This window comes from Hylobates moloch, unplaced genomic scaffold, assembly GCF_009828535.3.
Source record: "Hylobates moloch isolate HMO894 unplaced genomic scaffold, HMol_V3 SCAFFOLD_8, whole genome shotgun sequence".
Classification (NCBI taxonomy): Eukaryota; Metazoa; Chordata; class Mammalia; order Primates; family Hylobatidae; genus Hylobates; species Hylobates moloch.
Window position 1 is genome coordinate 25,210,766 of NW_026652283.1, and position 12,980 is coordinate 25,223,745.

Genomic DNA, 12,980 nt, shown 5'->3' on the forward strand with positions numbered 1-12,980 from the left:
TCAAGGTCTCTGGAGATACTACAGCTGGTCAGAATTAAGGTTTTCACAAGGTCAATGGGGACACATAAGAGTACTACGTTAAATGCTGCATAAAACAGGACAATTTCTTTACAGGTGCATATTTACCTGAGATAGGCAATAAGTAGCTTTTAGCTGTATGGAAATGAAGTAAAACAAGAACTACCTTACTCACCACACTATACCACACCAAAGGTAAACTAAGCACATTTCACTTGGAAACCCTGGCTAAATAAAAAGAATCCATGGTCTGGAATAACACATGATTCATTGTATTATCCAAGGGTGCTCTCACATGTCTGAGTCTACAGGCAGTGAAAGGAGGGATGACAAGGATTTACTTTGTCATCCCTCCTTTCAGAAAAAGGTATAGAGAGGCAGTGAGATAACAGATAATAGCATCTGTTCTTGTAATTGAGATAATGAAAATATGGACTTCACTAATCTTTCTCCTCCAAATACATCTATATAAGGCCTATACAAAGCTACCAGCGCTCAGGAATGTTGGAAGGCCAAAGGGGCTGAGTCCGGCCACCATCATTCATAATAGGTCTAAGGAGTTATCTGAATACCGTCTTCTTTAGTGAAACCTTATTTGAACATCAAGTCCCATAACTTTAAAGAGAAAATTAGATATTTTTTTAGACCGTGGCTGCTATGATAATTCAGTATGCAAAAAAAAACAAAAAGGCTAAGATGTGCTAAAGAAAATTTTGTCCATCAAAGAGATTCCTTCTTTCTTGTATTTCTTCATTCATTCATTTACTCAATATTAACAGAGCAAAAACATATGCCAGGCAGTATCCAGAAAATGCCAACCAGCTCCACACGTCCTCCCCAACAGCCCCCAACAAAACAAACAATAACGAGCAGAATATAATTTGGTGGATATGAGTGAAAAATGCCAGATGATTAAATTACTGGAGTACACTTCCAAAGAAGATTTTGAGTAGGCAACAGTGAGCAAGGCTAAGTCCTCAGTTGGCTGGTCAAGTACCTATCTGCCTGAAATCAGTAGTCAAGACCTCTTTAGGTCTCTTGATCTGTGCTTTGTAATTGCACTTAGAATAAGAGATTAAATGCAAATGGACCTCTGCCAAATATCTTCTCTAACCAATATAAGAAGGCCACTAAGATTCCATTTAATAACAGACAAATACAGTCACTCATAAAGGTAAAAATGAATACCTATTGTTATCTACAATGCACTAAGTATTTTGTGTATTTATTAATTCATTAAATCTCATTCACAATCTTCTGAAATTTATTCACAACTTTATGAATGAATGCATCAAATCAAAAGGTAGTGAATTTAACTGCAAGTTTTCATCCAGATGTTTAATACTATTTAGTCGAAATATCTATTGACACCCTTCAGTAGTCAAAATCTAACTTACCCTTGCCATATCCACCAAGAAGTTCTCAAATAATTTCCAAATGTGGTTACTTGTATAGATTTCTTTCATTTCCACTTCAGTGTCAACATAACAGTGATTAACAAAGTTCACATAAGCAATTTTAACCTGTGCAAGTTTCAAATACAAAAGAAAGTTAGTTTTCTTTATTGATGGCTTTCAAATATCAATTATGAAAGGTTAACATCAAATCTGTTAGTTTTTATGGTAGATCATAGCACAGTTTTGTCTATCCAGAAAGTATTCCCATTTCTCTTCTTTTGCTAAGAGTCCACTGACCTAGGGGTGAAAACATGGGGCCTAGCACTCCATCCCCCTGGGCCCAACCATTGCTGTGAGAAATAACTTTATGCAAAACAAGCCTACGGTATTTGAGATACAAGGAGTCAAAAGTAACCTCTCCTTCCTCTCCCTTTCCCTTTCTTTCTTCTTCCCCTCTCCTTCCCTCCCCTCCAATCCCCTCCCAACAGTAGAAAAGAAAGACATTATTGCAATGTACATTCCTGGATGCCTCATTAATAGAAACCTATTGGCAGGCAACCAGCTGCTACTGAGACTTTTTCTGTCATCAGAGCCAAACTAGGACAGAGGGTAAATGATGTGGGAATAAAGCAAACTGTGCATGCATATTTTCAAGAATGCATCTATTCCATAAAGCCAGGTAAACCTGCAGAGTCTTTTATGTGGTCCTGCAGCACTATCCTAGCCTCTCCAATCAGTGGTTATGAATCACTTTTGAAGCACCTGTTTTATGCTCAAGTACCTACTAAAGGTTCAAGTAAACCTTTCAGTTTGATCATATGCCCATGTTTAGAATTTAAGAGAGCTGTCCAGTAGCTTCCACTAAACTAGCAGTGGCTATAGTTCTTAAAAGTTTCTCACAGGCTGGCTGCGGTGGCTCACGCCTGTAAATCCAACACTTTGGGAGGCCGAGGCAGGTGAATCACCTGAGGTCAGGAGTTCAAGACCAGCCTGGCCAACATGGTGAAACCCCATTTCTACTAAAAATACAAAAATAGCTGGGCATGGTGGCACATGCCTGTAATCCCAGCCACTCGGGAGGGTGAGGCAGGAGAATCGCTTGAACCCAAGAGGTGGAGGTTGCAGTGAGTCGAGATCTTGCCATCGTACTCCAGCCTGGGCAACAGAGCAAAACATTGTCTCAAAAAAAAAAAGAAGTTTATCATCTTGCAGAACTTCTTATAGACCTTCTTATTAAAAAGTAGACCTTTGACGCTCTTTTACATTTTCCAAATTGTATAGTTAAATACAATTCCCTAACTAAATATATGATCTCATCATAAATATTAGTATGGGGGACTTCTGGCACCTAGATAAACTTTAAAAATTAATAACAATTCTATTAGAGCTGCTAAGCTTTTGCCAGGTTTACCTCAGGGATGCAGTCATCATGGGTCACCACCCTCACTATGTCGTCCAGCGGGAGAAGGGAATTACACTTGATTTCAGTGTAGACATTTTTCCCCTCTGTGCATGCTGCCAGCAACTCCACCAGGGTGATGTGGTAGGCTAAGGGGCCACTCTCATCCCCTCGGTCTCTCTCTGAACACATCATATGGAGAAGGATTGGAAATGATGCTCTATCATTGTAAAATATCAGCACGTCTTCACCCCCATTTATCAACTGAAATGATAATAAGACAGCCTATGTAGCAGTCCAAACATTCATCCTTGCAGTTATTTCCAAAGGCTTGATATATCTGGAAACACGTGTATCTCTTTGTAAAAACATATATAATATGGCAAAGGCAGAGCTATGCTTGGGGAGGGTGGTGACAAGATTATGGTCTCATGCCAAGGAACCAGCTATGAACGCTATCAAAACCAGTTGGGGGCGATGTGGAAGCAGCAGATGGGGCAAGAATGAAACAACAGGGATGATAGTAAATTGTTCATCACACTGAAATTAAACCTGTAAAAAAATAAAGTTATTTTCCTCTACTTTTTTTTGGGAGACTCCATGGCCAAAGTACAAGAAATCTCGTAATTTTACTAAAGCAGAGTAAAATATCCTCACCCATTGCCATAGTGACTACATAAGTAAGCAAGTACATTGAGCTACTTACAGCTCTACAAAAGTCTACAAAAGTCTACAAAATTCCGTGTGTCATAAGAAGGCATCAGTAGAGAATGAAGGTAAAAGCAGAGATAAGAGAAATAAGTAGAAAACTAAGACCAAAAAACCGAGAGAAACAAAGATATGAATAGGTAGGGGCTTTTAGGACATAAATTTTCCTTCACATTTTGTTTATGTAATTTTAGTAGCAAATTCCATCAGGTGGCAGTTTTGTTGCTCAAGCTCCATAATATCTTACTGTCTATTATCAGTACCAATTTTCTAACCCCAGTGTGAGATATGTTGGTGGGTAACTAAGGACATACAATTTTTTTCTCTGTGTATTATATTTAAAGTGACAACATATTTAAATCTATAAGCCAATTAGTTGGCTTACTTTGAAAGTGTTGTTGAAAGAGAATGTATGTGTATCAAAAGTATGTATTATATATTAACATAATATTACAAATACTTCTTCGTGCACAGAAACACTTCACCCAACAGTATTATAGGGATGGTTTCACTGTTGCTGCTTCCCCATTATAATTCTTTCCTTGCTGATCATAACACAAAATCCTTTAGTTCTCACATTTCCAGACAATGAAGGGCTAATGTGAAGGCAAATGCAGATAAGAAAAAGGTGCATTTTCCAAGCTTAAAATGTTCCTTAAAATGTTTAATAACAATAATTTACATTTAAAAATTCAAGGCTTTAAGCTAAATTTAAGATTTCTAAGTAGCAGGAGGGACTCCTTGAATCATTATGGAAATCTCCTCCATTCCCAAATTTAAGGTATATCATAATGAAAATGCCCAGAAACCAATAAAAATCTACCATGTAACTGTTTGGTAGCCATGGGTGGAAGCTCCCTTAACCCATATGGGCCACTAGAGAACCATTTGGTCACAGAGCGGTGATTTAATCAACGGGCTCTTTAAGCTGCTACTTCTCCAATGTATCATACTTGCTTCCTAGTAACTTACTCATTACATAAATATCACTCAATGTCAAACATAAACATGAAAAAGGCAAATAAAGAAATGAAGTACCTTCATCTATTCATTTGCTGAAATTTATAACTTACTCTAAATAGTAAGTTTCCGCATGTTGTAAAAAAAATCACTGTTGGGTAGTTTGTATTACTTAGTTTGATTCTCTTCAAAGCTTTCTGCAAATAGCAGCAGAGAACACCCATTCTATATTTCAGAAACAGAGCAATAAAGGCACTGGAAAAGCACAGTTTAATCTTTCTTTCTTATATCATTGGAAACTTAAAAATATAAAATTTTGTCACTTTCATTCCAAACAATCGATAACATTTCATAGGATTTTACCCATTATTTAAAATACACAAATTCATTATAGGTCAAAAAGAAAAATAAACTCAGAAAAATCATAAAACCAACTTAAGATATGTTGCTTCACTAGATTAAAGCAAAATATATTTGCACTTGAGCAGCCATGATTAAATTAAATAATTTTCCAAACCTATGTTGCTGGGGGCTTTTTCACTGTAATAGAAAATACATATTTGAACATACTGTTTATGTGAAGCTGATAAAAGGCAAATTGAGAACATACCTCTGTCATTACCATATCCTGGCATTTCTTCACATATTTACCATCTGCTTTTACAATTGTTTGCAAAAACCTCAGGTACTCCACGTGGCGGCCATGTGTCTCAATGCAGTGCACAAAGTGCTGTACAACTCTCTCGCTAATTTCGTTGCACAGATGGTAATTGTTCATGAAGATGTGCCGCATGGTTTCTGCTTCAAGGAGCTAAACACAGAGGAACATGCCCTTGTAATTCTGACAAGATCAATTTTCCATTCTACGGTACTTAGACTAATTGCCCTGCTTGTGATCAGTTTTATATTTTATACGAAGCCACAGTGAATTTTCTGTGCATGTCTTTCAAAAAATGCAATGAGATCATTAACCATTAAAAGAAAACTGAGCTCACAGAGGAATTTAGTTGGAGAAAGGAGCTTATTATCATAAAGTGCAACATATTGGCAACAGTATTCTTGAGATTAATTATGAATTCAAAATTAGGTCTTCCATAAAATCTGCTCAAACACATTTTACAGACAAGGGCAAACTCCACCTCTGAGTTTTCCATATTTACCTTACTCATGGTATTGTGGGTTAGTTCTTTGTTCTACTATATCTTTTCCCCAACATTTAACTACATACATATAAAAGATGTTGTCATTTGCATGTAAAACTTGTGCAATTTTTCAAGTTCTTTAAAAGTTTCCTTAATGAAAAAAAAAAGATATTCACTTTTGGAGAGAGAATTTCCACAAGGAAAAAAAAAATGAAGCAATGAAGTGTAACAAAATTCTCTTCATGAATGTTACTAAGACAAATTTGATGCACACTTTACTAGAAATATTAGAAGCCACTAAAATACTTACACCTGGAGTTAAAAACAAATTCAGATGTTTATGAAGAAGAACTTGATTCTGTGGATTTCCTCGACAGAAATTCTGCAGAAATGTATGGGCTAGATTCATTACTTCATTCATCTTTTCATCATTCTGTAAGTTAAAGAATGGCACATGATAGAAACGAACATAGGAGACTGCAAATGTTACGCAAAAATCTGTCCTTTCACCCATATACCATTTTTCTCTCTGCCCATCTTTGTTCTCCTTTCTCTGTGTCCTTTATGTTTCACACCTCTCCCAGTTTCCCCTTCTGCCCCCTTCTCTGTTTTCTAGATCCTTCTCACCATCTCTTTGTTATTCCTCCTGATTCTATACTGCTCTACTCTTCCAATGTCCCCTTCGTTTCACAGCCCTTCTCTCTCCCCAATCTTTCCAATTGTCCACCACATTTCCCCATCTCTGTACATAGCCACCTTCTCCTTCTCTGCTTCATCTCCACACCTCCTCTGTCCTCCTTTCCTCTCTCTTTTCTCTGTTTCTCCTCCCTCCAGTCCCCATAATTCTTCCCCTCCTTTAAATGTCTCATTTTGCAGTATGCCTATATCTCCATCATTCTGCTTCTCTTCTTCTTTGTCTCTCTTTCCCTATTCTATTTCACTCTCTTTCTCACATATCTTCCTTCCTACTCTTTCTCCCACGTCTATTCCATCTCCTCTCTTCTTCTCCTCTTGTCCCATCTATTATTTCTTCTGCTCCCGTCCCCTTTTCTCCTGCTCTGCTCTCACTCCATTTCCTCTCCATTCAAACTTCCTCTCTTCCTCCATTCTGTCAATCTTCTCTGTATATATATTTATTACTCACTCATCTCAGTTCTTCCTCTCTCCAATCTCTCTGTCCCTTCCTTTTGCTATTTACCTTGTCTCTTATTTCCACCTATTTCTTTTTCTTTTCCTCTTTGCTTTCTCTTCTATTTTCTCCTCCTTTTTGTCCCCCTCTTTCTTAACACTCTTAATAATGAATATCCTTATTCATTGCCATTTTCCAAAGTCCTATACTAAACTACTATCATTTGGTTATAAGAATCTTAACAAGAAACTTAAGTCTCAAAATTCACAGAGAAGCAAATTTGTCATCTTAAAAGTGGTCTTGTGACAGTATGAGTGAAACTACCTAAAATTCCCCCGTGTAGTTGACTGTACCATTTGTCACGTGGGCATTGTTAGGAATTCAGATGGACTCATGTTTTCAGTGGTATTTTATATTAATATTAAATAAACTTCTACATGCACCCACACATATGCATATTCCCTAGCCTTGCCTATTTAGAGGGCCTATGGGGGCAACACCCCGAAGCAATAAGCACACTCAGTCCTCAGAACTTTGCTCCTAAATACCATTTCCCACCAAATGGAAATGGGGCTTCTTGAAGAAATGGCTGATTCTAGAGTTGAAGCAAGAAGAATCCAAGATGAGCCTGGAACATTTTATTGTGCCAGAAAGCAAGGAAGTAATCAAAGAATGCTGGGGGGAATGTTAGAAGACAGACAATCTAGCTCAAAGGAACTCCACTGGTCAAATCTGAGACAATCTGGAAATCAAAATAAATAATGATAGAACACTTTATAACCTATTGAATAAAATGAACATATACAAACCCATACTGATAAAAATAAACACAATAAATGAATAAGTTGAAAGTTTGATGAAGAATGGGATATTTACTTAGTTTCACAGAACTGCTCCACAAAATACTTATTAATTACAAGGGAATTACAAAGGGAAAATCAGAGAAGCCTGGCAGACACAACCTCAATCAATTGATCAAAGTGAACATCATCAGTCATGGGACAAATCAAAATCGTGCACCAACAAATAGGAAGCAATGAGACAAACATAGTGTCACTCCGGTTACGTTCCTGCCAAAGATGCATAACTGTATTAATCATGAGAAAACATCAGATGATCCACATTAAGGGACATCCTTCAAAATAACTGGCTATTTTCAAGAGTGTCAACGTCATGGGAGTCCCTGCATGAAGAGATTTAAATAAACATGGCAACAAACAGCGCATGATTCTGAAGGGGATCTTTTTTTCAAGCCGAAAACAACTGGGACAATGGGAGAAATCTGAGTAGTGTGTAGGGACTAGGTGGCAGTAAAGTGCTTTGCTCTTTCCTGATTTGGAAGGTGCTAGTGTGGTGACATGGTAGTGTACTCTTGTTTGTAGGAAACATACACAAAAGGGCTCAGGGGTGATGGGGCACCTGGTGGGTGATTTATTCTAAAATAATTAAGAAAAAAAATTTCTTGGAACTTTGCAAAACATTTGAAATTGTATCAAAATAAAAAGCTAAAGAAAAAAAAATAACCAGGACTAACCTTTTCGTAGGGTATCTGCAGAAGATCCAACACCACCGAATGTGCCCCCATATTTTTCAGTAATCGTTGATGTTGATTCCGACACTTTTTATTCTGTACACAGAGTTTACTTAGCCTGATCAAAATCTTTAAAAAGAAGAGGGAAAGTATCAAATATAACAAATAGCAATATTAAGTATAATATATAAGCAAAACTTATTTGGCATGCAAATATAAACCTATATAAGAATATTTTGTATCTGCTGACCTCCTTGACAATCCAGTAGTTATTGCTCTTGTTGCTGTCAATCTGAGGTTTCTTTGTTCCATCCTGCACTGGACTTAAAATGTTCGATTCCTAAAAGGAACACAAATATGTACTTTTATGCCATTTGTAGCTTTGTGGCAAACTTATTTCTTTTGTATTAAATAATAAGTATATTTTGTAACTATTTTGTAATAAATCTATAATTCAAATTATGTTTCTTTTGTACTTTTTTATTGCATAGAAAGTTCCTTGGCTTGACTGAGCCATGCAAATTACCGCTACCCAGTGAGAACCCAATGACAAGTTAACTGGAATGACCTGTAATTATGAGCTAAACTGTAAAGTTTTCATACATATTATTAGTGCATATCCATATGAGACATATATATCTCAGACATGTTGTGGCTTTATATTGCCTATATGAGAAGAAATAGTGAAAATACAGGGCATAAAAGATATAATTTAATCACTAGGCATGAACTGCAAGAAAAAGAGTGATGGAGCAGATCATCATAGCTGAGCACATCTCAGAGAAGGGAGCAAAGAACAACTTAACACAACAATTCTCTGACAGGTTACCATGGCATCCTTAAGAGTCACAACTCAGGGCCAACATACAGAACCATGAAAATGAAGAGAGAAAAATAAAAAGCAAATTAAAATAAAATGTTTAAATTACCAAATTAATAAAGCTTATTAAGAAAACCTGAAACACCAAAAATACTTAATTATAATAACTATTTCCTGTAGCATCGCAAATATGGGGAGTGGACATATTTGAAACATCAACTACTGGTGTCACCTTATGAAAATCAAACACCAGTGACAAACAATTCCATTCCAAACATTTATGACGATGTCATGCACACCTGGTACTAGACTATGGTGAACAGATCTAAAAGAGATACATAGCAGATATGGTCCTTCTCACAAGAAAATTACAGTCTACCTAAGAAAACAGGGAAAAATATATAAATAAAGATTTGAACTGGGCAGAATTCACTATTCAGAGAAAGACAGAAAGAGAACAGCTGCAGCTTTAGACAAGTTTACGAAGGAGGTCAAGTTTAAGGCAAGGTCTAGAAGGATGAAAACTGTCTAGTTAGGCATAAAGGATGTTTAAATGAGCAGGGAAAAGCTTTGCCAGGTGAAGAAGAAGTCAGCTTAGCCAAAGGTACTGCAGCAAGAAAAGCACACTAGTTATATGGAAAACAGCAAGAACTGACAGGGTCCATTGCAAAGACTGGGCAATCAGAGTGGGGCTGATGGCCTCCTTCATTTACAATCTATGCAAAATTGCATTTGGGAGGAATGTCAAGTTCAATGTGGGTCCAAAACACCCTAAACTCCTGACTATAATGATGGTGTTAGGCACTTGCAGTTGAAGGGGACCCTAGTTTAAGCTCAGGAAAAAGTTACAAAGATACGTGAGGCCAATTGATATGATTTATTAGTCCCAAGTTGTTTCTCCTACTGTGCTCCAGGACAAATCACAAAATTAATAAACATCAAGAAAGAAAAAAAATACTTTCCTTGCTAATCAAACAATTCTGATAAAAGGCTTCAAGCAGCAGAGCAACTTAATCCACGCTGAGCCAGCACACTCCCCACTCAGCTTTATATTTTTCTTTTGCTTCTTTTCTGGCAAATATTGTCCTGAGGCTCCCAGTCTCAACTTCACTTTAACAAGTGACCTCCTCCTCCCATTTTACTGAGTAGACAGAAATGCCTCTACATGGACACTTTCTCTTTTCCATCCAAAAATTTCCAGTGATACCCACAAACCTGTCTATCTTCCCCACTGTCTCAGAGAACAAAATTTTTGATGCATGAATTCAAAAATTCCATCTCCTCTTCCTCCTCTCCCTGCTTCATCCCTGTTTCTTGTACACCAGCAGTTTCTACCCTTTAATGACTCTTTCTCATCTCTTAGCTTCTACCTTGCTGACCACTTGTCACTCATACTCACTAGAATTGGAAATGCAAAAAGTAAAAGATCCAAACACTGAAAGCCTTGAAAACATTACTAAGTTAGACTCCAGAGCTATATCACCTAGCTATCATAATGAATATCTGGACAGAAATGAAAGCAGTCCAACCACCACTTCAGGTAATAAAAGAGAGAAAAGAATGCAGGATATTACCTGCAAGACATTAACCATGAAGTGAATCTTAAAAATTATAGGAGAGGCCGGGCGCAGTGGCTCACACCTGTAATCCCAGCACTTTGGGAGGCCAAGGCGGGTGGATCACAAGGTCAGGAGTTCGAGACCAGTCTGGCCAGTCTGGCCCATCTCTACTAAAAATACAAAAATTAGCTGGGTGTGGTGGTGGGTGCCTGCAATCCCAGCTACTCGGGAGGCTGAGGCAGGAGAATCGCTTGAACCTGAGAGGCGGAGGTGGCAGTGAGCCGAGATCGCACCACTGCACTGCAGCCTGGGCGACAGAGCATGACTCAGTCTCTCTCTCTCTCTCTATATATATATAATATGTATATGTATATGAGAAAGTGTTAAACTATATATAAAAGTAAAGCCAATGTAGAAGAGAAAACACAACCCAGTGGCTAAGATGAATGAAAACTATTTAGATGGAAAGAGGCTAGAGGTAAGAGTATGAAACAAACAGATTTTCCATTCGATAGCAAAAATAATTAATTGATGAGAAGTAGAAACTGCAAACGCTAGAAATATAATTAGATTTCCTTTTTCTGATCACAAAGGTGAAGGCTGGATTTTTAAAAGGCCATTTCTTTTTTTTCTGTAAGAGAAGAAATACTAAAACAGATACACACAAACACACACACTTGTACCACAAACCAGGATTAAGACGTTACCAGCTCTAAAGATTGACAAAGCTCCTTAGTTAGAAAAGAGATATTTTTGATATATGTCAACTTTAAAGAAAGCTGTTAAAAAGGCAGGTGAAGCTTTGGTAGATATCCTTAAGCCCGTTTTTCAAGCAATAATCTGAAGAAAAAGCAACTGTCTTGTTTTAAGAAAAGTAATCTTAGGTAAAATGTACTACATTACAAAAAGTTATGCTCTTTAGTTCAGCCCAGGTGAAGATATAGACAATGCCAAACTCTGTATGTGTGGGAATTATGAAAAATAATGATTTTAATTTAAAATTGCTAGCAGTCAACAAAAGGCAGCAACATTGGAAAATTCAACAAACAACCCCTTTTAATTTCAGAAAATAATTCAATTTAATTAAATTGAACAAAAACCCATGGAACATCTGGATGATTCCAAAGCAGTCATCAGGGTAATTTAAGAAATATGTAAACTATATAACTACAATTAGGTTTTGTTTTCTAATTCTGATGCCAAAATGGTCTAAATAAAGGTGCTCCAAAAGTTTTCCTTCTGAAAGAGCTGAAATTGGCTGTATTCTTCACGTCTTATACAGTGCTTTACATTTGATAAACTTTAGCCCTACATCACTGCCTAATCTACAAAACCCTGAATTTATTTTAATGACAAAATATTAGAAAAGTGCAAAATGTAGAAGTATGACTTATGCAGCATCCCAGAGCTGAATGGGCCTAGAAAAAAAAAAAAAAATGTGACACTTAGAAGAGTATTGGGCTCGTAGCACATCTCCAAATGATCCTTTTGACAATAGTGATGAAAAATAAATACGATGCTCCAAACGTCCTTGCATTTTATTGTAACTGCTTCCTATCGTCTGGAGAACCTAAATTTATTCCCCCAATAGAATACGGGAAACAGCTTAGTTCAGTGATTTTAGCGGTAGCTATGTTTTTAATTACATAGTATATACCATAACATAAAACAGTAGGTTCAAAAACAAGAGACCAAGGATAGTCTAGAAATTGGGTGGCATCGGGGTTCTAGGCAGAGACACAAAGAGTGAATATTGGTTCTAAAGATAGTTTCTCCCTTTTTTTTTTTTTTGCATCAGGCAAGGAAACTTTTATATCAATAGCAAAAATGATACAAGAAAGTAATATTATATGAACTATATGGTAAACTAAATTTTAGCACTGGCTAGGTATGATGACTCATGCCTATAACCCCTATACTTTGGGAGGCCAAGGTGGGAGGACTGCTTGAGGCCAGGAGTTTGAGGTTAGCTTGGGCCACATAGAAAGACTCTGTCTCTATAAAAAATTTTTAAAAAAATTATTAGTTGGGCATGGTGGGCTCACCCATAGCCCTAGCTACTCAGGAAGCTGAGGCAGGAGGATCACTTGAGCCAAGAGTTTGAGGCTGTAGTGAGCTATGATTGTGCTAATCACTCCAGCCTGGGCAACAGAGTGAGACCCATCTCAATAAATAAATAAATACTGGCACTGATTAATGGGAAACCAGCTCCTTAATTTAACCAAGGGCATTCATGCTTTTAAAAATAGAATTTCCCAAATCCTACAATGTAGAGCTGCCTACATCTGCAGCTGCATGATTAAAATAGCTTGGTGCA

General features: G+C 37.1%; 1 protein-coding gene across 1 annotated transcript in view; it reads right to left on the reverse strand.

Moving 5' to 3' along the window:
- Nucleotides 1-12,980, reverse strand: part of ITPR2 (inositol 1,4,5-trisphosphate receptor type 2) — a 509,412-nt gene that overhangs the window by 263,905 nt on the left and 232,527 nt on the right. The window contains exons 27-32 of the mRNA XM_032159871.2: nt 8,535-8,624; nt 8,288-8,413; nt 5,935-6,057; nt 5,093-5,293; nt 2,827-3,078; nt 1,416-1,541 (exon numbers count right to left, since the gene is read on the reverse strand). Coding sequence (XP_032015762.1) covers nt 1,416-1,541; nt 2,827-3,078; nt 5,093-5,293; nt 5,935-6,057; nt 8,288-8,413; nt 8,535-8,624 — 918 coding nt within the window. The remainder of the gene's footprint in view (nt 1-1,415; nt 1,542-2,826; nt 3,079-5,092; nt 5,294-5,934; nt 6,058-8,287; nt 8,414-8,534; nt 8,625-12,980) is intronic.